The sequence below is a fragment of the Polypterus senegalus genome, chromosome 8 (assembly GCF_016835505.1).
Source record: "Polypterus senegalus isolate Bchr_013 chromosome 8, ASM1683550v1, whole genome shotgun sequence".
Lineage (NCBI taxonomy): Eukaryota > Metazoa > Chordata > Cladistia > Polypteriformes > Polypteridae > Polypterus > Polypterus senegalus.
In genome coordinates, this window is record NC_053161.1 from 105,934,986 (window position 1) to 105,960,893 (window position 25,908).

The window sequence follows — 25,908 nt, forward strand, 5'->3', positions numbered from 1 at the left end:
GGGATTCTATTAATATTTGATGCTGAATGGGCTTGCCAGTACTGGTCTTGAATCCCTTGAGTTTCCATAATGCCTCATGATCATGACAGACTCCAAAAGCATATCTAGAATCCGTATAGATAGTTACAATGTTTCCCTTTGACAACTGACAAGCTCGGGAGAGAGCTATCAACTCACCTTTGACTACTGCATTGCTGGTTGAAGGTGTTACATTTTTCAATCGTAAAGAACGTCCATCCACAAAAATTACCTCTCCTGTTCCTAAGGGTGTTTCCTGTAGTTGTGGGGCTCCCCTTCCTTTTCAGTTGGAAGAAGAGTAGCTGGATTTAAGGTGGAGCACCTTTCTATAGTAACGTTTGACAACGTACAGAGTACATTTTGATAGTGTATTGCCCTAGCAGTAATGAGATGTGAGGTTTTAGCCTGTACTAAAATGGAGTGTACAGCGTGAGGCACTTTTATCACTAGGGGGCTTATGTGCAGTATATCTGTACTGGCTAGCACGACCTCTGTTGTGGCTGCTATAGCTCTGAGACAGGTTGGAAGTCCCACAGCCACTGGATCCAATTTTTTCGAAAAATAGGCTATTGGCCTTTGTTTTTCTCCATGGAGTTGTGTAAGAACTGCATTCATATATCCCCCCTTTCGTCCATGAACAGAGTGAATGGACGCCCATAATCAGGAAGGCCCAACGCCGGCACAGAGAGGAGTGCATTTTTTAAGTCACATAGAGCCTTCTCAGCTTGATCATTCCATGCCACCTGACCAGAAAGGGGAAGATCAGGAGTGTTCGCTAACATTTGCAAAGGCTGTGCTCTTTCAATGAAGTTTAAAATCTATTGCCGGCAGTATCCTAGAATGCCTAATACAGACATAACCTGTTGCTTTGTAACAGGTCTAGGAAGATTTTGAATGGTGTTTATATGATCGCTAGAGAGATTTCTTGTTCCGCAAGAAATGTCCTGACCTAAATATTTCACAGTTGTTTGAATTGACTGCAGTTTTGCCTTAGAAACTTTATGTCCATTTTCTGCTAAAAATAATAACAATTTCTGAGTATCATGTGCACAATCTTCTTCTGTAGTACTACACAGCATTATATCATCTACATACTGTATCAGTACACTGTTTTTATCTGACCAAAAGCCTTCTAAATTTTGAGCAAGAGCTTGTCTATATACACAAGGGGCTTCAGTATATCCCTGAGGCATAACGGTCCATGTCCAACGGCAGTTTTGGAAAGTAAAGGTAAATCAGAATTGAGAGTCGGGGTGTACAGGAATAGAAAAGAAAGCGTTAGCAAGGTCAATAACAGAGAAATAACGGGCGGACGGGGGGTATCGTAGAAAGAATAGTGGAAGGATTAGGAACAATAGGTGCCCTAGGGAAAACTGCAGAATTAACTTGTCGAATATCTTGAACAAAACGCCATGAACCGTCAGCCTTTTTAACAGGTAAAATGGGGGAGTTGACTGGAGAGTATTTAATTGAAATGATCGCCCCACTTTTCACGAGATCGGAATGTACTGCGGAGATGCCAGCCTCTGCTTCTGGAGCCAGAGGATACTGGGCGCGATGCGGGCGGAAGGAGAATTTTGGGTAAATCACCAGTGGCTCACAGTGCTGCTATCCTTCCATAATCATTTTTCCCCTGGGACCGAAGTGCATCGGGAAGGGAGGAAAGCCAAGAGGGATATGAAGTCTGTAATGAAAATGTGGAAAGGGTGGGATGGCATAATGAACGGATAACTGGAAGGTCATCCCGAAGTAAAACCTCAGTTATCAAATGATCTGAAGTACCAAAAATACCCAGAGGAACGTGCAGCCAGTCCATCCCATCGAGAAATTGTCTCACCCATTCCCCAATTTCGACCCAGCGAACGGTGCTAGATTTGGCTAAAGAAACACGGGGAACCGAAACTCCTAAATAGAAAACGGTTTCTGAATATGTGAGGTGCACGGAGCAGCGGCTTTGGTGGATGAGAAAAAAATGCAAGGGATATGAAGGGTCTCTGGGCTAGTACCTGAAGAGAAAAAAGATTCTAACCAAGGTGTGTCCACTTCAGCAGGGAAGTACTGGGCAGTACAGTGAAGGGTGTTGGGGACTTACAAGTGGGGGAAAAAGACATAAAGGAAAAGACTGTAGGGCTTTAAGGAGTATGGTGTGTGAGGAGATGTTCAGGGTCCAGGCTGCAAAAGAGGGTTTAGTGTGGGGGGAGGTTTGGCACAGGAGTTTAGGAATAGAACAGTAAAACCCTTGTTCGGTTAGACTAGAGAAATAGAGAGGGAGAGCTTAATCATCAGATCCCTTCCTAACAGATTAACAGGGCAGAGCTGATTTAACAAAAACCGGTGCATCAAAGTGGAACCACTGGAATGAAGCTGAACCCGAAGAGGTTTAGACACCAGCAAAACATGTGGTTGTCCAGAAGCAGTAAGTACAGTCACTGTATCGTTCAAGGCAGGGACCTCCTTTACAACAGCCCTGTGTATTTCTGCACAGTATTTTTCTAATTTCCTGTATCTCACTAATATCTCCGGTTCCTTCCACTGGCCATCTACCTGCACTGCCCTTATTCCACTTCCTACATGCCTTTTTAAAATTTAATCCTGTCTTCTTTTGAATGAGCTTTGAAGGGGACCCGCCTTTCGACCCCGACGGCGCACTAGGAGCCTGGCGATCCCCCGAAAATAATCCTTCAAACGTTAGGTTTTTAGGACTCTGGGGGACTGTTTGACTGGCTTGCTATTTGTTTTTCCCATAGTAAGCGGCAGGATCTCAGCAGAAAATGACTCAGCCCTCGATAAACCCCGTTCCACCCGACGTCCACTCCTATCCCCGGATTACAGCTTCAGGTGACTTCGTGTCCGTTTATTCGCATCAGCAGAAGCCTACATCAATACGCCCCGTGGAGTCCGGGATATGGAGGTTTACCCCGATCCCTTCATCAGACCGTTTGTATGCGCTAGTCTGCCAGGGTATAGTCTCCGTCACCTTAGCAACCCGTTAAGACAAGAGTATGACTAGACAGCAGATGAAAAATTCGACCTCCCGTTTATTTAGAGACACATTTTCTAAATACGCCCTTTCACCCCATTCCTCTAATTTTTATAGGAGCATGCCACTCGCCATTTTCTATACCAGTTGACAAGGGGTGACTAGCTAACATTCACACTGTGCCGTTTTCCGTAGGGTCCCAAAAGCCACTTTCCGTGAGTCCCTAGAACCCTCCTATGGGTCTGATACAGTATGCTCTCTTATTCTTTATTTTGCATATGCTTTCTATTCTTTTTTCTTTCTATATTCGTATTACTTCCAGCACACCAGTCAAACTAACGAGAATCCCCCGATCTATTCACCGTGACTCCTTTCACCTGCCTGGAAATGCTCCTCAACTCGTGCCTCGTATCGGCTAGGAGGAGGTCAGGGACTCCCCACGCAGGAAATGCCCAAGGCAGGCCAGTCCTATCTTTTACCAAAGCTGGACCCGATCTGGCCGGAATCGGCTCCACCACGGTCCTCTGGACGATCCTGCTTGAGGAGTCTTCTGCCATCTCCTGCCCCATGTTGGGCGCCATTCACTGTGGACGAAGACTTCAGACAAGACAGCAGGTGTGGTTATAAAGCAGCTTTATGTTGCAGAGTCACAGTGAGAAGAGTTTCAGAAAAGCAGACAATCAATAATACATGACAGCGTCAGGGCTCTTCTGAACCCTGTCTGTTGGGTGGGGCAAGTTTTTATACCCCTAGAATGCGTGATTTAATATCATTATAAAATGTAACAGTCAACACACGTTTATTATACGCAATCCTTGAGCCCCTTCAACGCCCCTTATACAACTCGATTTCTTGGCCCCTTTTGTTATGGCGTTCAGATGTAAGCTAAGGGAAAACGTGATAAGGCAGATTTGTGTGGAATGCTTAGACCTTGAGTCCTTTGCACAAATATTTTTCTGTTTGCTAAAACAAAGCATGCTTTTACATGGTTTCGTGAAGCTTACTTCTCAGACATGAATTAGTACAAGGGAACGAAGAGAACATTTGTCTTCCACATTGCTTATTTTCTTACATATCACATTCTTTATTATTTATTAAAATGTTTAGAAGTTTCATGGATATATTTGATATGACCATCAGTTTTGTGAAAATATGAAAATCCGAAATTCGACAGTGTAGGGCCATTAAACCGCGGTGATTGTGGTCCAAACTACTTAACCGCGGCTTAAATATTTTTTGATAATGCATAAATTACAATAAATAATGAAAAAATAAATGTTTTTTGATCACATTCCTTTCTCACGTGTTGACCCGCGAGTCGCCATTTTGAAAGTAGTGCCGTAGTCTCACGATCGCGATATTGCGTGCTGCATATTAAATCGTAATTAACGGTCTTGAAATTAATAATAAATTATTATTTAAGAATAAAACACATCAAATACATTTAAAACATTTTATTTCACATCTTTTCATAAAAATTACTAAATATTTATTCATAACATTGCATGGCACAATACAGTATTAAAATAGTAATTATTTGACATATAAACGAAATCACATGCAAGCACTTTTATTACCATCACACATTAATACATTAACTGTTATAAACATTTTAATAAAATTATTTTTTTTTTAAATTTCCAATATAAAATTAAACATACAGTAATAGTTGTTATTACACAATAACAAGTTACAAACAGTCTTTATTTTTTAGTAAAATACGAGGTGATGTCAGCTTGCTTCTTGTTCCTAGAAGCTCTCATCTTGGCATCTCTTATGAGAGACTTCAGCTGTAGTGTCTTTACTGTATCCCCCACACGCTCGTAGTACTCTAAGGCCACTTCAAGTCCTTTAACACTAGAATTACCAGAGCCTACGAAAAAACCCGTAATTCCGTCCCACCTTAAATCGCTTCTTAAATCCCTTCACACCTCTCCGCCAGCGTCCTTTGTCCTCTAAATGTGCTGATAAAGAGAATCTAGGAGCAGCCGGCTATTCCATCCCCCCACCAATTTAGAACGTGCACGAACTTCTCTCAGCTCATGCCTTGACTGAGTATCTGGGAGTGAAGTGAAGTTTTAGTGTGGAAATAATAGATCGATTTTTTGCGGATTAACTTTGTAGCATTGTAAGGTGTGAATCGGTTACAATGGCGGCCTCCATAACTCAGCGTGGATAAAACAGATTCATATTTGAATTTCATTGTAAGTAATTTGATTGTTTATTGATAAATAAAAGACTAATCTTCTATAAATACCTCTTTGAAGTTATAAGCCAGCATTTAAATATTTAATCTGCAATAGTGCATAGCATGTCAATCACGGACATTCGAAATGCCAAAATGACAGCTGTCAACACCTGTCTCGAGTGTTTGGGAGGCCTTATTTAGGTCCTTCCGATCCATAGTGTCAAAAAATTGGGATCCAAGCTTTTTGTACGACTTAAGCGAACTCGCGGATTACTGGCCCGCGGCTTAATTGCCTTACACTGTATTAGCCATAGCAGTACTTATCAGATTATGGAATAGATCAGTAGTGGTTGATTGAAATACTCTCGGCCCATTAACTTGCCCATATAGCATAATTTGTCCTGGCATATTAATACATATGCATACTTTTATCCAACTTGATCAAAATAGAAGGTTGTCTAGCTAACTTTATGTTTTAGATATTTTTTAATTCCACCTGCCTTTTATCTCATTGTTAGACATAGTAATTAATGCCTTTAATGTACTTGCTTTCAAAAAACTAGTGTAGCTTTTAAATGGTTGGTGTGTGATACAGTATATGTAAGGAAAAACTATGTAGAACTTTTTCAGTGATCTTCTTTTTTATATGTTATTTTAGCCCTGAACATTTGGACCATGAGGGTGGGAAAACTTTTCTTCGTGTTCTTATTCATCTGATAATGCATGACTATCCTCCTCTTGTATCTGGGGCCTTGCAACTTCTGTTTAAACATTTCAGTCAAAGAGCAGAAATCTTACAGGCTTTTAAGCAGGTAATCATTTTGTAATTTTTTTAAAATTGTTTTATGTTTCAAAATATGCCTGCACACTTTCTTTGTCATTCTCTGATGTTACAAATATACTAGCTGTGTTAGGATTTCATACCGTATAAATTGCATATATTCCTTGCTATTCTGTTTGTAATGAAAATTACTGTATTGTATTTTATGCTATGTGTGCACTGCTGTTTGAAGTGTTCATATCAGAGATTAAATAAATTAATGCTGCTTGAAATTTGTATGTGCTTTCTATTTATGTGGGTTTTTCTCTGGGTACTTCAGTTTCCCCTTCTACATTTCAAAAATAAAACTTTTAGCTTAGTTGGTGACTGCAATGTTGAGATTCCAGTCCAATGATGAGGTCCTTTTCAGGAGGTGAAGAATTATAATGTTTGAGACTCTGAATTCCCTGGGTTTTATTTGTCTGTCTAAATAACATTTAAGTTAAATCTACTGCTGAAAGTTCTAGAGACAGTTTATAAATTGCAGTGCAGGCAGTGCCGGTACAAGGTTATTTTATGCCCTAAAAACCCACGAATGATCTGTGCCCTAGGTCAGAGGTCCTCAATCACGGTCCTGGAGAGCCGCAGTGGCTGCAGGTTTTTGCTCCAACCCAGTTGCTTAATAAGAAGCACTTATTGTTCAAGTGACACTTCTGCTTCACTTTAGTTGTCTCGCTTGTTAAGATTTTGAACCCTTATTGCTTATTTTAGTCTTAAACAGCTGAATTCTTGTTTTTTAATTGCTCCTAATTAGCAATAAGATGAAAATGACAAAAGAGACCAGCATTTCTGCATTTAGCTTGTTACCATTTACACCTGTGTGTATTTATCGTGCACTATTTGATTTAATTAAATACTTGGAAGGAAAATGAAGAGAAAAAAGTGAAGCACTGGGAATTACTCCTCCTTTTTCGCCTTTAAATCATTTGGATGATATCCTTAGGAAAGAAATCTAGGATATGAGAATGAGCTGACATAGCAGGGTTTAAGCAACTAACAAGCAATGAAATGAAATTATTGGCAAGAATTGCTTTCTAATTAAGCAACGAGTTAGAACAAAAACCTACAGTCACTGCGGCCCTCCAGGACTGTGATTGAGGACCCCTGCCCTAGGTGAATGCCTAATTCTCCTTAATGGTGGTGCCAGCCCTGAGTGCAGGTCAATGCCAGACACGGATACATCCAAATATGAATTATCCCAGTTAAAGCAAAGACATACAGGTGCTGGTCATAAAATTAGAATATCATGACAAAGTTGATTTATTTCAGTAATTCCATTCAAAAAGTGAAACTTGTATATTAGATTGATTCATTACACACAGACTGATGTATTTCAAATGTTTATTTCTTTTAATTTTGATGATTATAACTGACAACTAATGAAAGTCCCAAATTCAGTATCTCGAAAAATTAGAATATTGTGAAAAGGTTCAATATTGAAGACACCTGGTGCCACACTCTGATCAGCTAATTAACTCAAAACACCTGCAAAAGCCTTTAAATGGTCTCTCAGTCTAGTTCTGTAGGCTACACAATCATGGGGAAGACTGTTGACTTGACACTTGTCCAAAAGACGACCATTGACACCTTGCACAAGGAGGGCAAGACACAATAGGTCGTTGCTAAAGAGGCTGGCTGTTCACAGAGCTCTGTGTCCAAGCACATTAATAGAGCGGCGAAGGGAAGGACAAGATGTGGTAGAAAAAGGTGTACAAGCAATAAAGATAACCACACCCTGGAGAGGATTGTGAAACCAAACCCATTAAAAACCGTGGGAGAGATTCACAAAGAGTGGACTGCAGCTGGAGTCAGTGCTTCAAGAACCACCTCGCACAGACATATGCAAGACATGGGTTTCAGCTGTCGCATTCCTTGTGTCAAGCCACTCTTGAACAAAAGACAGTGTCAGAAGCATCTCGCCTGGGCTAACGACAAAAAGGACTGGACTGCTTCTGAGTGGTCCAAAGTTATGTTCTCTGATGAAAGTAAATTTTGCATTTCCTTTGGAAATCAAGGTCCCAGAGTCTGGAGGAAGAGAGGAGAGGCACAGAATCCACGTTGCTTGATGTCCAGTGTAAAGTTTCCACAGTCAGTGATGGTTTGGGGTGCCATGACATCTGCTGGTGTTGGCCAATTGTGTTTTCTGAGGTCCAATGTCAATGCAGCCGTCTACCAGGAAGTTTTATAGCACTTTATGCTTCCTGCTGCTGATGAACTTTATGGGGATGCAGATTTCATTTTCCAACAGGACCTGGCACCTGCACACAGTGCCAAAGCTACCAGTACCTGGTTTAAGGACTATGGTATCCCTGTTCTTGATTGACCAGCAAACTCGCCTGACCTTAACCCCATAGAAAATTTATGGGGTATTGTGAAGAGGAAGATGCAGTACGCCAGACCCAACAATTCAGAAGAGCTGAAGGCCACTATCAGAGCAACATGGGCTCTCATAACACCTGAGCAGTGCCACAGACTGATCAACTCCATGCCACGCCGCATTGCTGCAGTAATCCAGGCCAAAGGAGCCCCATCTAAATATTGAGTGCTGTACATGCTCATACTTTTCATGTTCATACCTTTCAGTTGGACAACATTTGTAAAAATCCTTTTTTTTGCATTTGTCTTAATTGATATTCTAATTTTCTGAGATACTGAATTTGGGACTTTTATTAGTTGTCAGTTATAATCATCAAAATTAAAAGAAATAAACATTTGAAATACATCAGTCTGTGTGTAATGAATGAATCTAATCTACAAGTTTCACTTTTTGAATGGAATTACTGAAATAAGTCAACTTTTGTCATAATATTCTAATTTTATGACCAACACCTGTATATTGTAATAGACTTAAATGTATCTTTCCCTTGACATCAGTAAAACCAAACAGCTGAACATAAACTTAAATGAGGCAGACATGTAATCATATCAAAGGTGAAGCCGCATCATCAGCCTTGAATTTCTTGTCATCACTGAAAGACTCAACTGGGCAACACACACATCTCAACTATTGTCAATCAGGTTCACTAGTACCTTTACTTACTCATATATCTGAGTGAAGTCCCAAAGTTTCTATCTATGCTAATGATAATTTGAAGGAGGTTCATAATGGAGTTTATTGGCTGTAATACACCTTGGTACATCATCAGCTTATCATGGAATTAACCACTAAACATTGCAGATGATGGTAAAGTTAGGTTTGAATGTTACTGACACACAGCTACTGTACTTTCTCTTCAACACATATGGTAACACATGGTGTCTTAGAAAGGTAAATATTAGTACCTCAGTTTTCTCTCCATTCAGTTATTTGTACATTTAGCACATGCACAAAGCAGGAACCCATCCCAGTATGGGACAGCAGTTCTTCACAGAGCACAAATTCTGTCTCTTTCACACACACACAGCATGTTTAAGTTCATTAATCAACTTAACAAATATTAATTTTTGATTTGAAAGTGAAATCTACAATACCTGGAAATGACCCATGCAGATTCCAAACTGCCAGTGATTGGGTCATAATGTAAGTTAATATATTAAAAGAGATGATTAAAAGATTGCATTTATAATTAAGCTTTTGGAAAAGAAAAATTAATGAATATATCTGCTAAATGGCTAGGTTTACCTTTTAAAGTTTTCTATTTAAAGATAACAGTAACATTACACTTTACCAACTTCAGATTATTCAGTTTATATTTAGCTTTGACATTTTTAGTGTTCTGTCTCCTGAAAAACAAGAATAAGAAATATTTTTTTAACTTCAAATACAGTACAAACCTGATATTAAATTTAGATTAAACATGTATATAATTTTTAGTATATGTTGACATGTAACTGTTATGTTCTGGTTCTTGGAATAAATATTCTTTCCTGTCAATTATTTTTACAGTGTGCAATATTTTTTTTTCATACTTATTCACACACATTATTTGCCTGTTATAGCTGTGCTGTTCATTGTCTTATCTAAAAGGTTCAACTTCTAGTGTCTGAGCAAGATGTGGAAAATTATAAACAAATCAAAGCAGACCTAGACCAGCTACGGCTTACTGTGGAAAAATCGGAGCTTTGGGTTGAAAAGAGCAACAGTTATGGAAATCAAGACATGAGTGATGGACAAGTCAAAGAACAAATCCATGAGGTAAGCTCTAAATACATATTCTTAATTTACAATAGTTGCTTAATCTAATATTAAATATTTTGATTTTCAAAAACAGTTATTCCTCTGTTATATAGTATATTAGTTTTGCTATATATCCACTCGCATTGGTGATCCTAAATTGTCCCTAGTGTGTGGTGTTTGTGTGTGTGTGTGCCCTGCGGTGGGTTGGCACCCTGCCCAGGGTTTGTTTCCTGCCTTGCGCCCTGTGTTGGCTGGGATTGGCTCCAGCAGGCCCCCGTGACCGTGTAGTTAGGATATAGCGGGTTGGATAATGGATGAATATATCCACTTCAGAGTTGGTGATAAAATATGCTTGTTTTTAATCTTTCTATTGTTATAATATAATGCCTTTAATAATCGTATAAATTTTTAATGCAAGTTTGTAATAATCTCTCCAGAACTACATTGCACTCTCCACTCATTTCTTAAACTGTTTTGTTAGCAAAACAGCTTAAATGTGAAAAGTACTTTTCAACCTTTTTTATGCATTTCATATTATCATCATCATTTTATCTTTTCTCTATATTATACTTGTGTATTCAATCAATAACTCTATGAAAAATTAGTTTCAAGATAATTTTACCCTTTTCTAAATGCATACATAAGAGTAAAACAGAATTGTAATATATATGCATCTTCTATAAAAATAATTTTATAAAAATGTTTTTTGATCCAAACAATTTAGATTTGAGAAAAAAACGAAGCAAAGGTTACAAAAAGTCAGCTTCTTGTTATGGCTGTTACTTCAGATTTGGTTTAACATTTGTTATTTTCCTTCTACCATTTCATTTGAGCAGAAATATTGATGCAGTTTTCAATTTGTTTGATATTTCTTCATCCATTGCATAATTCTGAAAGCGCTGGTGACATATAATGTTGGAAGACTGTGTATCCAGTAAGGGGGTGCAAGCTTCATCACATAGGAGAAATAACTTGGCTTTCTTTAATGACGGTTTACACTGCATAACAGACGAGAAAGCCATGATAAGACCGTCAATGAAGTGGGGGCCTGATGTAAGGAATCTGACATTTTCGTCGCTGCGTTGGAAGGATTTTCCAAATCGTATGACGATATCTCCCGTCCACCGGCTTCAGAGGTGTGCTAGGCAATGTTCCAAGGCTTTATAGTGAATAATACAATTCCAAACAAGGCAAAGAGAGGATACAATTTCATGCTGAGTTTGACACACACAAATAGGCACATTGCCCATTTCGCAGTTGTCCTTAACTTGTCTTGTCTTAAAATGCTTTGCCTAGCAGTTCTAAATGCTGGGCCCCTGTACTAAATCTGACTCAGCTGTGCATGTGAGTAAAAATAAATGAAAAGCAGATCTAAAATATTTGCACAGAGCACAGTGACATATTAAACTTATATCCTGATTACTGACTGGAAAGTTGCTTATCTATGTGCAATTCATTCATTCAATTCAATTTATATTTATATAGCACTCTTCTCCGGGTGCATGCTCAAAGTGCTGCAGAAAGTTTATAGGTTAAAAAAAAAAAACAAAATACAAGCTTTATAAATAACATGGTTCATACATAAAAATACTACACAAAGTAAAACAAAGCAGTGGCAAATAAATTTACAAAAGATTATCATAACTATATATTAATAACTTTAATGTTATTATTGAGATATGTCCAGGTGGCAATGCAAGAGAGTAAAACAAAAGCTTCAGTTAGCAGTGTCCCTGTGTGGGTCAATCGATGGTTATAATGCAAAGTTGTAATCAAAGTTAAACATAGCCAAGGTTCTGAAGACCTAAGCTAGCTGATTACAGAACTATAAAATCGTTGCTTTGGGCACGCATGTTGATGTTACAACCTGATCAGTACTCCAGCCTACCACCCTGCATGTGTTTTTAAAAAAAAACTGTAGTTTTTATTTGAGGGATAAAAATGATAATTAAGTACATATACAGAATATCAGGGTTACAATAAAATGAAGCTGTGAGAAAGCCATGTTAAAATAATGGGTTTTAGCAGTTTTTTTTAAGTGCTCCACCATATTAACCTGGTGAATTTCTATCAGTCAACTATTCCAGATTTTAGGTGCATAACAGCAAAAGGCTGCCTCACCGCTTCTTTTAAGTTTAGCTCTTGGAATTAAGCAGACACTCATTTGAAGATCTAAGGTTACTATTTGGAGTGTAAGTTATAAGGCATCCTGAAATATATGATGGAGCGAGATTATTTAAGGCTTTGTAAAAGTCACGGGTAACCATTGTAGTGACATCAAAACTGTGCTCAGATTTTCTTTTCCTAGTTAAGATTCTGGCAACTGCATTCTGCACTAGTTGCAATCGATTGATGTCTTTTCTGGGTAGTCCCAAGAGGAGTGCATTACAGTAATCTAGTTGACTGAAAACAAAAGCGTGGACTAATTTTTCAGCATCTTGCAAAGTTATAAGGGATCTAACTTTTGCTATATTTCTTAAGTGAAAAATGCTGTCCTAATCTGATTAATATGTGATTTCAAATTTAGATCAGATTCATTAATTACCCCTAAATTCTTTACCTCTGTCTTGACTTTTAAGCCTAATGGATCAAGTTTATTTCTAATACCCTCATTATATCCATTTTTGCCAATCACTAAGATTTCTGTTTTCTACTTATTTAGTTTGAGAAAATTACTATTCGTCCACTCAGAAACACAAGTAAGACACTGGGTCAGTGAACCAAGAGAGTCGCGGTCATCAGATGCTATTGCTAAATACAGTTGTGTGTTGTCAGCATAAGTGTGTAGCTCTTGTTATGTCTTGAGCTAATCTGACCCAATGCAAGCATGTATAGCGAAAAGAGCAGTGGACCCAGGATAGATACTTGTGGAGCACCATATAGAAATATCATGTGTCTTCGAAGTATAGTTACCACGTCTAACAAAGAATTTTCTGCCTGTAAAGTAAGACACTGCCAGAGAGGCCCACCCACCGAATAAGGCAATTTGTAAGAATATTGTGATCAGTGGTTTCATAAGTGGCACTCTAGGAGGATGGGTCTAGGAGGATGACAACAGATAAACGGCCTCAGTCTCCGTTTACCCTCAAGTCATTTACTACTTTAACGAGTGCAGTTTCTGTATTGTGATTTATTCTAAAACTTGTCAAGAACAGAATGTTTGTTTATTCAAGCGATCATTTAGCTGTTTAATGACTACCTTTTCTAAGATTTTACTTAAGAAAGGCAGGTTAGAAATAGGTCTAAAACTTTCAAAAATCAAGGAGTCAAGATTATTTTTCTTGAAAAGAGGTTTAACAACAACAGCAGTCCTAACAGTCTGGGAAGACCCCATATCTAATGATGAATTTACTATGTCAAGAGCACTATCAATTAGCACTCTGGATACTTCTTTGAAAAAACTTGTTGGTATTGGGTCAAGGATGCAGGGAGGGTCTCAGTTGAGAAATTAATCAATGTAAATGGGGTAAATCTATCCTGTTGAAAGAATTTAATTCGGTTTAAATTGAATACCGGGGTTTAATAGGAACAGTTTTGGGAGGATGCACTATATTATTTCTAATTCTAATATCATTAATTTTGTGATTAAAAAATGTAGCAAAAGCCTCACAGGTTTCACTGTAAGTTTGTTGGAGGCATTCCATTGAGAGACCTGGGTTTAGCAAACAATCAAGAGTAGAGAGTAAGACTCTTGGTTTACCAGCTTTGTTATTTATAATTTTAGAGAAGTAATACTGCTTCTCAAAACGTACTATGTTGTTGTATTCTGTTATTTTAGCCTTCAATATTTCATAGTGGACAATCAATTTAGTTTTTCTCAATTTACGCTCAGCTGTCCAGCATGTTTTCTTTAAATCAGACGCTTTTTGGGTCTTCCATGGTGTAATAGTGCTGCAGGATTTTTTAACTCTTTTCAGGAGCAACTATGTCAGCTGCAGCTCTTATAGTAACATTGCTTAAAATGTTTGTAAACTTTGAAGCTGCAGATCAATCAAAGAAGTGTACTTTAACAATATGCTTCTCATTAATTTTTCAGTATTTCTATATTAAATAATAAGAGAAAATGGTCAGATAAAGTGATCTGTACAATATGCCTCACATCCATGTTTAATCCTTTAGTAATCACTTAATTCAACATGTGCCCCCCTTTGTGTGTTGGCAGACTAATGTGCTGGCTCAGATCAAAAGAGAGCAGGAGGTTCATGAATTCATTTGCTTTTGGGTTGCACTGATTATTAATGTGAAAATTACATTTGGCAACAATTAGGAACCTGTCATAGTTAGTTACTGTAATTGACAATAAGTCTTAGAATTCCTTCAAGAAAGATGCATTATATTTAGGAGGTCTATACACGAACAATACTAGAGACTGAGAAACTCCTTGAATAACAATGGCAAGATACTCAAAAGATGCGAACATACCAAAGCTCACATGTTTACACTGTAGCTGACTCAAATAAATATTTGCTAAACCGCCAACTTTTTTACCTTTGTGAACCACATGAGTAAAGCTATAATTCGGAGGTGGATATTCAATTAAAACAGCTGCACCCTCCGAGCTATGCCACATTTCACTTAATTTAATAGTCGATTTTCCTATCACTAATAAGATCAAAAGATCCCTGTTGTCCCATGGGATAAAGGCTTTCTGGGACTGTGGTCATAAAGCCATTTCTGGACACAACAGGCAGAACCAGAACAACAGATAACTTCTTCATGTCACTTTCGCTGGCTAATAGACTGCTGCACTACAACACAACTCTTCTTGGCACCATAATAAAGTGCCACAGTAGCTTCCACTTGCAGCTATAGACACTTCAGTACGTGAACAATGGTATGAATGCAGTCAGACTTCTTTTTGGGCACATGCACCGTCAGCATGACACTGTCAGATCTAAACACTAGCGTGGAGAATTGCTTGCATACTGAAATGGTAGGCTGGTGGAAAATGCCATTGCAATTTATGTAGCTGATCTTTTCCCAGCTAAGGAGTGGCACTGCACATGTACTTTGTCTGCATGCCTATGTCAATCAAACACAGGAAGCTCTGCAATCTACTTGTGACTTTCTGCCAATGGTCTCAAAGGGCCAGAGTGGCTGCAGGTTTTCAGTTCTAACCCTTTTCCTGGCTTTTTAAGATTTGTTCCCCTGAATTTCTTAATTATTTCTCTCAATTGCTTCATTTCTTTCCTTAAATGGCACCCAAACAGAAATAAATCAAACTCCAACCAATTTCACTCCATCCAGTTGCCTAATTAGGTTCAGATTCTTGTTGTTAATTAAACTCGTTCTTTAATTCCATGGCTTCTTGCTGCTCTAAATTGTGCAATGGCATACATTTCCAAAATTATTGATCTTCTCTTTTCTAAGAACACTATTAAAATGCTTTGTGGACCTGAGCAGATCAGTATTTCTGACAACTTTATCTTTCTTTATTTTCAGAAATGTTTTAGTTCATTTTGTATCTCATTATTGTTTGGCAGCTTATTAAGGAAAAAGAATCAATTATTGGTTCTGAGTCTTCAAGAATAAGTCAATTAGATAGATACTTTATTAATCCCAAGGGGAAATTTACATAATCCAGTAGAAGTATACTGATACAAAAAAAATATTAAATTAAATAGTAATAAAAATGTATGTAAAAGCAGACAATAACTTTGAGTAATGTTAGCATTTACTCCCCCGGGTAGAATTGAAGAGTCGTATAGTGTGGGGGAGGAACGATCTCCTCAGTCTGTCAGTGGAGCAAGACAGTGACAAAAGTCTGTCACTGAAGCTACTCCTCTGCCTGGAAATGACACTGTTCAGTGGATTCTTCATGATTGACAGGAGTTTGCTTAATGCCCGTCGCTCTGCCACAGATGTTAAACTGTCCAACTTTACTCCTACAATAGAGCCTGCCTTCCTCACCAGTTTGTCCAGGCGTGAGCCGTCTTTCATCTTTATGCTGCCTCCCCAGCACACCACCACGTAGAAGAGGGCACTTGCCACAACCGTCTGGTAGAACATCTGCAGCATCTTATTGCAGATGTTGAAGGGCGCCAACCTTCTAAGAAAGTATAGTCGGCTCTGACCTTTCTTACACAGAGCATCAGTATTGGCAGTCCAGTCCAATTTGTCATCCAGCTGCACTCCCGGATATTTATAGGTCTGCACCCTCTGCACACAGTCACCTCTGATGATCACGGGGTCCATGAGGGGCCTGGGCCTCCTAAAATCCACCACCAGCTCCTTGGTCTTGCTGGTGTTAAGGTGTAAGTGGTTTGAGTCACACCATTTAACAAAGTCTTTGATTAGCTTCCTGTACTCCTCCTCCTGCCCACTCCTAATGCAGCCCACAATAGCAGTGTCATCAGCGAACTTTTGCACGTGGCAGGACTCTGAGTCGTATTGGAAGTCTGATGTACAGTAATCCCTCGCTATATCGCGCTTCGACTTTCGCGGCTTCACTCTATCGTGGATTTTATATGAAAGCATAATTAAATATATAACGCGGATTTTTCGCTGCTTCGCGGGTTCTGCGGACAATATGTCTTTTTACTTCCTGTACATGCTTCCTGAGTTGGTTTGCCCAGTTGATTTCATACAAGGGACGCTATTGCCGGATGACTGAGAAGCTAACCAATCAGAGCACGCAGTTAAGTTCCTGCGTGCTGAATGCAGTGTTAACCAGGAAGTCTCGTCTCGCTCATTCAGCATCAACGTGTTTCGCTGTGTAAAGAGTTGTGCTCTTTTGTGTTTATCTTTGTGCATAGTCAAGCCCTTCATTATGGCTCCAAAATGATCTGCTACTGCTTCAGGGGCCGTGCCCAAGCGCAAACGGAAGGCGTTAACGATTGCCGAAAAGGTAAACGCTTTGGATTTGTTGAAGGCTACGTTTCTTTTTATTTAAAAAGTAGGAAAGGAATATAAGATCTACGGCCGCAGTGTCCTTTTAACCAGGGTGCAAAACGAGTTGTAAGTGGATGTAATAAGGCAGTAGTCTGGATGGAATCTGCTTTAGGGATTCGGATTGAAGACTGCCAGAAGAAGAACAACGGCAGTGTTACACAATTGCCTGAAGTGGCTCCTTTGGAAGAGGTGTAACGCTCTCCTTTGTTGTGCAGTAAAATTAAACTCATTGTTATCGGACAAGTCATCGTGTCATTGTTGGTGAGTAACCATAATTAATTTTCTACTTACAGTACTTAGTACATGTACGTACATTTAGTGTCATTGTACACACATTTACTGTATACTATTTTTCTTGCATTGTACATATTTATTGTACAATGGCCTGTCTATCGTAATGGCTGTAACATATGTGATATCGGAGACACTCAATATCTTTAAAATAATATTTAGGTTTTACTGTATATAAACAGTGTGTTTATATACATAATTTCAATGAATCTTACCTAATATGTAAGAGAATACAAAGGGATTATGTTGTATAACTCTGCGGGGAATATTTATAAACAGTGTGGGAGTGTTTATAAGGGCTTAAAATATATAAAAATAACCATACAAACATATGGTTTTTACTTCGCGGATTTTCACCTATCGCGGGAGGGTCTGGAACGCAACCCCCGCAATCGAGGAGGGATTACTGTATATAGATTGAACAGGACCAGAGAAAGTACAGTCCCCTGTAATTAATTAATTAATTAATTCAAAAGAAGTTAATTAGCAAAAACAGGTCAATAATTAAGAAAATGGTTAGAATGAAAACCTGTAGCCACTGCGGCCCTCCAGGACTGGAGTTTGGGACCACTGCTTTATGCTGTAGGAAGATATGTAAATAAAAATCGGTAAACAACATTCGATGTGGCTTTTATATAAGAAACATAAATGTTTTTAATATTTAGACCATCAAAAAACATAATCACAAACAAAACTTTGCACGATACCTTGGTGAGCTCTGTAAGCCCTGCTGTTTTGTTGAAGGGACGTATATGGCAGATTCACTGGCAGGATGATGTCCAACCTGTTGCTGCATCCAAACAGTGCCATCTTTTGCCTTTACGCCTGGTGCAGCTGCGTTATTCTTATGTGTGGCGTGACGTTTCTCGTGGGGAGAGCTTCTGTTTTCTTTCTCCGATGCAGACCCCTCATCCTAATCTGAGTTCACCTCTGCTATAGCATGTCTTTATTTGAAAACTAACAGTGTCAGATCGGGGGAGCGTGAATGTGACTGAGAGAATAAAACTGAATAATAAAAAAAAAAAAAAACCTAACCTTTACAAATACCATAAATTTACACCGGCTATTGCAGACACAAACAGACACAAATCAAATATATGTTTTTATTGTATAATATTAACAAAAAGAGCAGCTCACTACTCAAAACAGTAAATCTCGGAAGAAGCTGGAATCGAACCCACAACCTCTTGGTTATGAGGCAGCAGTTCTTACCTCTGCACCAGTTAAGCCCCCGTGCCAGCATCGTACCCTGTCCCGATTTCTTTTTCTTCATTGATAATCTTTAATAAAAGCGCACTTGTTTTGTTATATGTGTACCTATTTATACGTTTTTATTTGATATTTGGACTTCAATCTTTACACATTGTACACTTCATGTCAAATTTTTGTTCATTAGTACTATAACACGAAAAAGTTTCTGTTTTAGCTCTGTTAACATTTCTTGCTTAGCTTTTCCTGTCATCCTTCATTTACCCAGATTGTTTCAGACAAATAATACACATTAAATGCATGTGTTCTGAATAGCAATAATATTATTTACCCATTACAATTCCAGGCACTTCACACCCAGAGAAACAGACCTGAGAATTTTGCGTGTCACTTTAGCAGCGTTGGTGGGGGATGAAATAGCAGGCTGCTTACTGTTTGTGCGGATTGACACATTTGCAAAACAAAGACACTGATGAAAAGGTGTGAAGGAATTTAAGGTGGCACGGCATTATGAGTTTTTTCGTAGGCTTCAGGGTGTTAAAATGCATCCCTAACCTCCATTGCACCATTATAAGCCACTCAAAACTAGTTCCGTTCTGTCTGAGTTTAGCAAAGTTCCCGACCATTTCCATGATTTTACTGAACTCACAGTGAAACAAACTCATAGGGTCTCACATAAAGAACAGCATTCTGTATCTTTTGCTTTAAATTTTTATTTCAGAGCTTATTTGTCAAAAATTCTGAATTTGTTATCCATTTCCTAGTACTCATAGATGTCGTTGTGTTGCATGTGGATATCTTTGTAAAGTTTAGCATAGAACTAGCAAGGCATTATGTCATTGCCTAACATTTTCATAGTATTATTTGACTTTTATTGTGACTTCAATTAAGCTTTGAAAACTAAAGTAAAAAGTTTTTTTTGCATATTATCTTATTTTATGCATATTTTTCAATTTTTTCTTATCTTCTCAATTTACTTTAATCTGTCTTTTTTTATAAATCACATCTGATGGATGTGAAGTAATAGGTAAGCATGTATTTGTCTTATTTTGTTCATTTGCAAAAAAATGCTTATTAACTTGTATCAAAACAGCCTTTCAGACATTGTTTATTGTAACTGCTTATATATATAAAATCAGGTTTGTTTGAATTATACAGCAATTTTTTTTTTCTTTGATTGAAAACAGATTGGAAGCATCTTATCGTCTATTCAAGATACGAACAAAAAACCACAAATTCATATGAATAAAGGAAATAATTATTGTATTATAAAAGAGGTTAGTAATTTATTATGATCTAAGTTCTTTGTGCAGCATTGTGGTGGGTGGTTATTGTTGTTGCCATACAGCTTCAGAGTCCTCATTTTGAGTATTTTGAACTTTTCATGATTTATAGTTTTGAAGCCATAGAGCTTTATTGTCATGCAGAAACTAACTGCCCTCTCTACCTGCAAGAAAGGAAAAAAAAACATTGTGTATTTGGCATTTGGGGAGCTTTTTCTTTTTTATTCTTCTTTGAAATCATGTATGGTTTGTCAGAAAATTAGTGGGAGAATAAATCCCAAAGCCTCTATTTGTAATTAGTGTGTAAAACTGCATACAGCATTTTTCTCCCTTTTTTGTAATTTCCATCTGTACTTTCTAATCATCATGCCAGTCTCTTATGTAATTTGGCTACTGCTTGTCTTTACACTTGTCACAAATGGAACACCAGCATGCACTTAATGTGATTATATGTTTGCTGCCCAAACCTTTCCTCCATCCCAAGTCATATAGTGATGTCTAGAGTAATGGGAATCTGAGTTTTAATTTAATTTTGAATATTCAAACTGTACAAACACTGAAGAATATTCCAAAGTCAAATACATGTGCATGTAAAAATCTTAGTGAACCCCCAGAATAAACCTACCTGAAGATGACGTTTAAACATAGAAAGAAATCAGAGAAATGTGCAAACTCCATATATTTTTCAAAGCTGGCATTTTACTTATTCACACCTCTGGACTGATGTATAACCTTGTTTCTTGCCTTCTATGCAATCAGTAATAAACAGTCATTTTGTAGTACTTAGAGTCAATTCACCAGTCAGCACTCTCATTTAATTTTATATTTATACATAAACACAGGTTTTCTGTCAAGATCCCAGCAATATTTTCCTGCCTTGTATTTTATGCAATGCTCAAACTTTATTAACTTAAATAACAGCAGTAAAAGATGAAAATAAATATTAGAAATACAAGAAATTGCATTAAATTATACATTCATCCATTATTTGTTTATTCTTTGTACAATTGTGCAATGAAGCTGTCTTGGCAGTTTGGGGTACAAGGTACAATTCATAGGGGGCCAGTCCATCGCACTACCCACTTACTAATAATGAACCACTGTCAAGTCACATGTTGGCCTAACATACTTGACTACCCACAGAAAACCTGTGTACACAAAATGAAAAGTAACCAAACTTCACACAGACAGTATTTCGTCCTGGGTTCACAATGTGTAATATACCATTTGAAATACTAGATATTTATGTCTGGAGCTTTAACAGGCACTGTATATGTGTAAGGGGGCTGGTGAGGCATTTTCAATAGGATTATGTTTTTTGCTATATTGTACCTATTCAAGTTAAGTATCTTTAAATTGGAACAGTCACATGTTTCTTTCTTTAAATAGTGAAAAGTAGTCTTTCATGTAGGAACTTTGGGAGAAAAAAAATCATAGTATAAAATGATGCACCTGTTTTCATATGAATCACCAGAGAAGAGCATACAGTTCACATTGTTGGTCTGTTATAGAGCTGGTGGAAAAAGTGCAAGACTATTCATGGTTTTGAGGAGATGGTCTGGCCATGCATGGCATAGTTCATGCTGCTGTGTTCATTCTTGGGAATTTAACTTTTTCCAGGTCAATAATACACTGGTGTTGCCATTGGTTTGCTCTTGTCTGGCTATTTATAGAAAAATGGCTGCATCATTTCACTCCTTTTTCCTATTAAAAGACAGAAAAACATGAATATTACCCTTTAAGTTAAAGTGTTTTGTTAAAATGGAATTGGGCATTTACTTGTGAGAGTAAACAGTATGAAATATTCTCTTTTTATTATTTATAGATTTTAATAAGATTAAGGAAACTTTGCCAGCAAGGGAGAAAAAGTCGCACCCAGCTACAGAGACTACTGAAGAACATGGGAGCTCATGTTGTAGTGCAAGATCTGTTTAACATTGCCTATGAAAAGGTATTTATATGCATATGGATGTAGTGTGTTATAAGAGTTAAAGCTACACCTATTTTAGCAAATAAATTTTATTTGCACACTCTTGGTGATTAAGCATATTAGCTATTGGCCAAAGCTGTTTTTATAGTGGCCAAACAAAAGAAGTTTCTGAGTTTTGTTAGTTTTCTTTTCAACAAAATTTTATTAATGATTATATTGTTAGAATATATTGTTCATATTAATTCTAGCTGTTTAACCAAAACCTTGTTCATTTTTTCCATTGTATGAAAATGTTTACTAACATTCACACCCTATTTTTGTCTTTGTTCTTCCAGAACTGCTTTTTGTTTTTATAGTAAAAAAAATTGGCATAAATGTAAATAATTAATAATTGCTGTCCAAAAATGTAAGCAATGCATTGCTTTTGGCATAGCTGCAATTTTGCAAAACAATAATAGCACTATCTTAGTTTAAATTATGTGGATGAGAGTTATATCCAATAGGTCAGAGTTATGTGAAGCTGTGCAATACATGTTTGTTGTGTCATTTATTATCTGCTTTTTACTTTTTTTCTGAACCTAGTCAGATGAAAAGATGAATGAAATCATGGAATTGGCACATGGATTCCTACAGAACTTCTGCTTTGGAAATCCTCAAAACCAAGCCTTGCTTTATAAAAATTTAAACCAGTTCCTTACTCCAGGGGTTTGTGTTTTATTTTTCACTTTAACTTTCTTTGAATATGTGTTGTTCTACAGTGCATTTCTGTGCCCAGAGTGAATGGCTTCATTTGTGAATAGACTAATAATTTTGAGTTAAAATCAGTTCTATAATGCTTGACTTATTCAGCTATTGCACAACTTGAAGAATACTGTGGTGTAACAGACTATAACATGTATGCAGTTTTAAAGAAATGATACACTTACATCCAAATTTCCATTTTATTAATGTGTCTTTGTGTTAATTTTATAAAACAAACTTGTTTGTAGGTTTTTATGTTATTTCTAAAGATCTAAATGGTAATGGTTATGACTACTTTCTTGCAGCTAATGGAGGCTAAAACAATGAGATATATTTTCATGGATAATTACTATCTTTGTAATGAGATCAGCGATAGAGTTATTCACCACTATGTGCACTGCATTGAAACTCATGGACGACATGTACAGTATCTTCAGTTTCTACAGACCATTGTTAAAGCTGATGGAAAGTATGTTAAAAAATGTCAAGACAGGGTAATGACTGAGGTAGGTAAGCTATATGTCTTAGCTCACTTGTTCTTAAGAATTGGCTTTACTATTCAGAAAACTATTTCTTACCATCTTTAAATTGTTTTAGGTCTTGATAGGTGTGTATACTAGTAATTCCATTTAATGTTTCAGTTTTTTTTAATATTATCCTTATAAATTTATGTGACCTTGTGCAATTGCTTTTCTCCATATGTAACCTACTAAACAATATGCTTACCTTGCCAACAGAATTGTCAGTTGTAATGAAATTATTTTTTTTTTCTTCTTAGGTGGTTAACTTTAATTTCTTAACCCACTGAAAGATTCAAAAATGAACAAAATCCAAAGTTTGCTTATTTTTATCGAGCTAATATTATTTTGTGGGATCTTTCCTTGCTTAAAAAAAAGTATTATGATAAATTAGTTATCTTGGTTTTATTTAGTTTTTGCTGTACACTGCAACAGAAGATTTGCACACTTAAATTTTGATTGAATTTATATACACATCATCAGAATGTTTAAGTGAAAATCAAGGCAGATCAGCCATGATATGCAATGTTTGTTTCTTACTGCATTTGACTGCTGGGGCTTTTCAGGTTACAAATAGACATGCTTCTACTTTTCTTTAATTGCAGCTTGTCAATGCAGGGGAAGAAGTCCTGGTATTTTATAATGATCGAACATCATTCCCCATTCTTCTCCAAATGATGACCAATGAACGTGATCGCAGTGATGAAAATGGGCCCTTAGCCTATCATATTGCTTTGGTTGAACTTCTTGCAGCTTGTACTGAAGGGAAAAATGTTTACACAGAAATCAAGTGCAACTCCCTTCTTCCCCTTGATGATATTGTCAAAGTGGTCACTCATGTCGACTGCATACATGAGGTAACCTGTTTTACTTGAATCTCAACAAAATTAAGCAGTAGCTGCATATTATCAATGGAAAATAATGACAAACCAATATTTACTTTGTGTCATATTAGGAAGTGTGGTCTAGTGGTTAAGGCTTTGGACTTCAAACCCTGAGGTTGTGGGTTTAAATCCCGCTATTGACACTGTGTGACCATGAGCAAGATGCTTGCTTGTGCTCCAATTAGAAAACCAAAAAAATTAAATGTAACCAATTGTATCATAAATGTTGTACGACACCTTGGATAAAGGCACCAGCCAACTATGTAAATATTTTAATGCACTAATATTTTTGACAAGCATTCATCACAAGACAGCAAATAGCAGTACATAGAAATTACAAAACTAAGTTTGGTCAACTTACATTAGAGTGCACTAAGCATTTATCTATGTTACATTGCAATATTTTAGTGTTTCTTGACTTAGTTTTTAAGATTTTTATCATCATTAACATTTCCAAATTTTCTGAGTATTTATGTCACAAGAATGAGACATACTCAGATAAAGGTTCGGGGTAGCCACCCGTATAATCTGGTTTCCTGGCTGCAAAATCGTTTTGTAGAAGTACAGAGCACTGAAGTGCATACAACCGAGTCCAAAACAAGACTGAGGGAAAAGGGGAAAAGGGCAGGCTTTTAAAGGGGTAGACAGGAAGTGAGGTCATAGGGATCGGGCATGTGTTCATCGCTCATTGGATCAGGCCTGGACGTGACATCAGAGGGGCCGGAGCTGGTAAGGTCTGTTTCCATTGGTTCGGTCCCGGAAGTGATGTCAAGAGAGCCAGGTGGAGTCTCCCAGGAATGGTCTACAGGGAAGTGAGAAAAAGAGTCCGAGTCAGTGCACTCTGCCACATCCCGGCATGCCTCCGAACTGCCTTCATTTAAGCCCTTTAGCTGCCTCCCATGCGCCCGTGTGTGACATTAATCCATAATTTTCTAATGAAAACATTAGTAGGTCTGACACTGAAGTAGTTGCAACTTAATACACAGACATAATAGCAAACAGGCCTTTAGCTTTTCTACTTATTAAACGGATGGTTTTGCCTGTAATTACTTTGGTAAAAAAGTGTAAAATTCATGTTTTAAAATTAAGTTTGAAGTGAATTGTTATATAGGATGTGATGTAAGTGTTTCTCTGACAGTCGCAATGTATTTTGAACGTCTTCAGGTTAAAACTGCATATGTCAATTTTGTGAACCATTGCTATGTGGATACAGAAGTAGAGATGAAGGAGATCTATACCAGTAATCATATATGGAACCTGTTTGAGAACTTTCTGGTTGATATGGCAACAGTAAGTATTAATTCTGGATACTGAAATGGAATTTTTCATCTTTTGTCAGAATACTGCAATATGGAATTAGAATTCCAAAACACAAGAAATGTGTACTTTATAGCTCAAATTTAGCTAATTAGACATCTTATTTTTGGTTATCAAGAAAGTGATTTTTTGGTGATTTCCTAAGTTTTTTTTATACTTAAGAAAATGAGCATATTTGTATATGTCACTATGTATTTTTAAAGAAATGAAAAAACACATTTGTTTTAATAATAACTCCAACTTCTTAACACAGAGGAAGAGTGAATGACATTATACATAGGTAGTGAGCACCACCTATTGGACTTGAAGTGCCTGTGAAAAAATACAAGATCTCTCTGTTTTCACAACATTAACAACCATTATTTTACAGACATGGACTAATTTGTTTGTACCCCACCACAGTTGTTTCTGAAATAACTTGAAACTGACAAAAATAATTGGCACTCATCATAGTTTATTCCTTATTCAACAAAAAACACTGCTTTAGAGATTTTATTCAACTCTTTATTTCAGATAACACCACAAATGAAAAAAGCATGGACAAAAATGATGGAACTCTTAACCTAATATTTGTTGCACAACATTTAGGGGTAATTACTGCAAACAAGCAATTCAGCAGACAGAATGTAGCTCTCAATGAGACATCTGCACTTGTCAACAGGTAGTTTGACCCTCTCTTTTTGAGCAAACTGCTCCAGCTGTGTCAGGTCTGAAAGGGAAC

The 25,908-nt window shown here is 37.3% G+C and overlaps 1 protein-coding gene across 3 annotated transcripts in view; it reads left to right on the forward strand.

Moving 5' to 3' along the window:
- itpr2 (inositol 1,4,5-trisphosphate receptor, type 2) overlaps positions 1-25,908 on the forward strand; it is a 583,413-nt gene that overhangs the window by 227,818 nt on the left and 329,687 nt on the right. For all 3 annotated transcript variants that reach the window (XM_039761551.1, XM_039761550.1, XM_039761552.1), the window contains 8 exons: positions 5,845-5,998; positions 9,974-10,141; positions 19,702-19,791; positions 21,623-21,748; positions 22,310-22,432; positions 22,774-22,974; positions 23,592-23,843; positions 25,035-25,160. In XM_039761551.1, the coding sequence (XP_039617485.1) occupies positions 5,845-5,998; positions 9,974-10,141; positions 19,702-19,791; positions 21,623-21,748; positions 22,310-22,432; positions 22,774-22,974; positions 23,592-23,843; positions 25,035-25,160 (1,240 nt within the window). The remainder of the gene's footprint in view (positions 1-5,844; positions 5,999-9,973; positions 10,142-19,701; positions 19,792-21,622; positions 21,749-22,309; positions 22,433-22,773; positions 22,975-23,591; positions 23,844-25,034; positions 25,161-25,908) is intronic.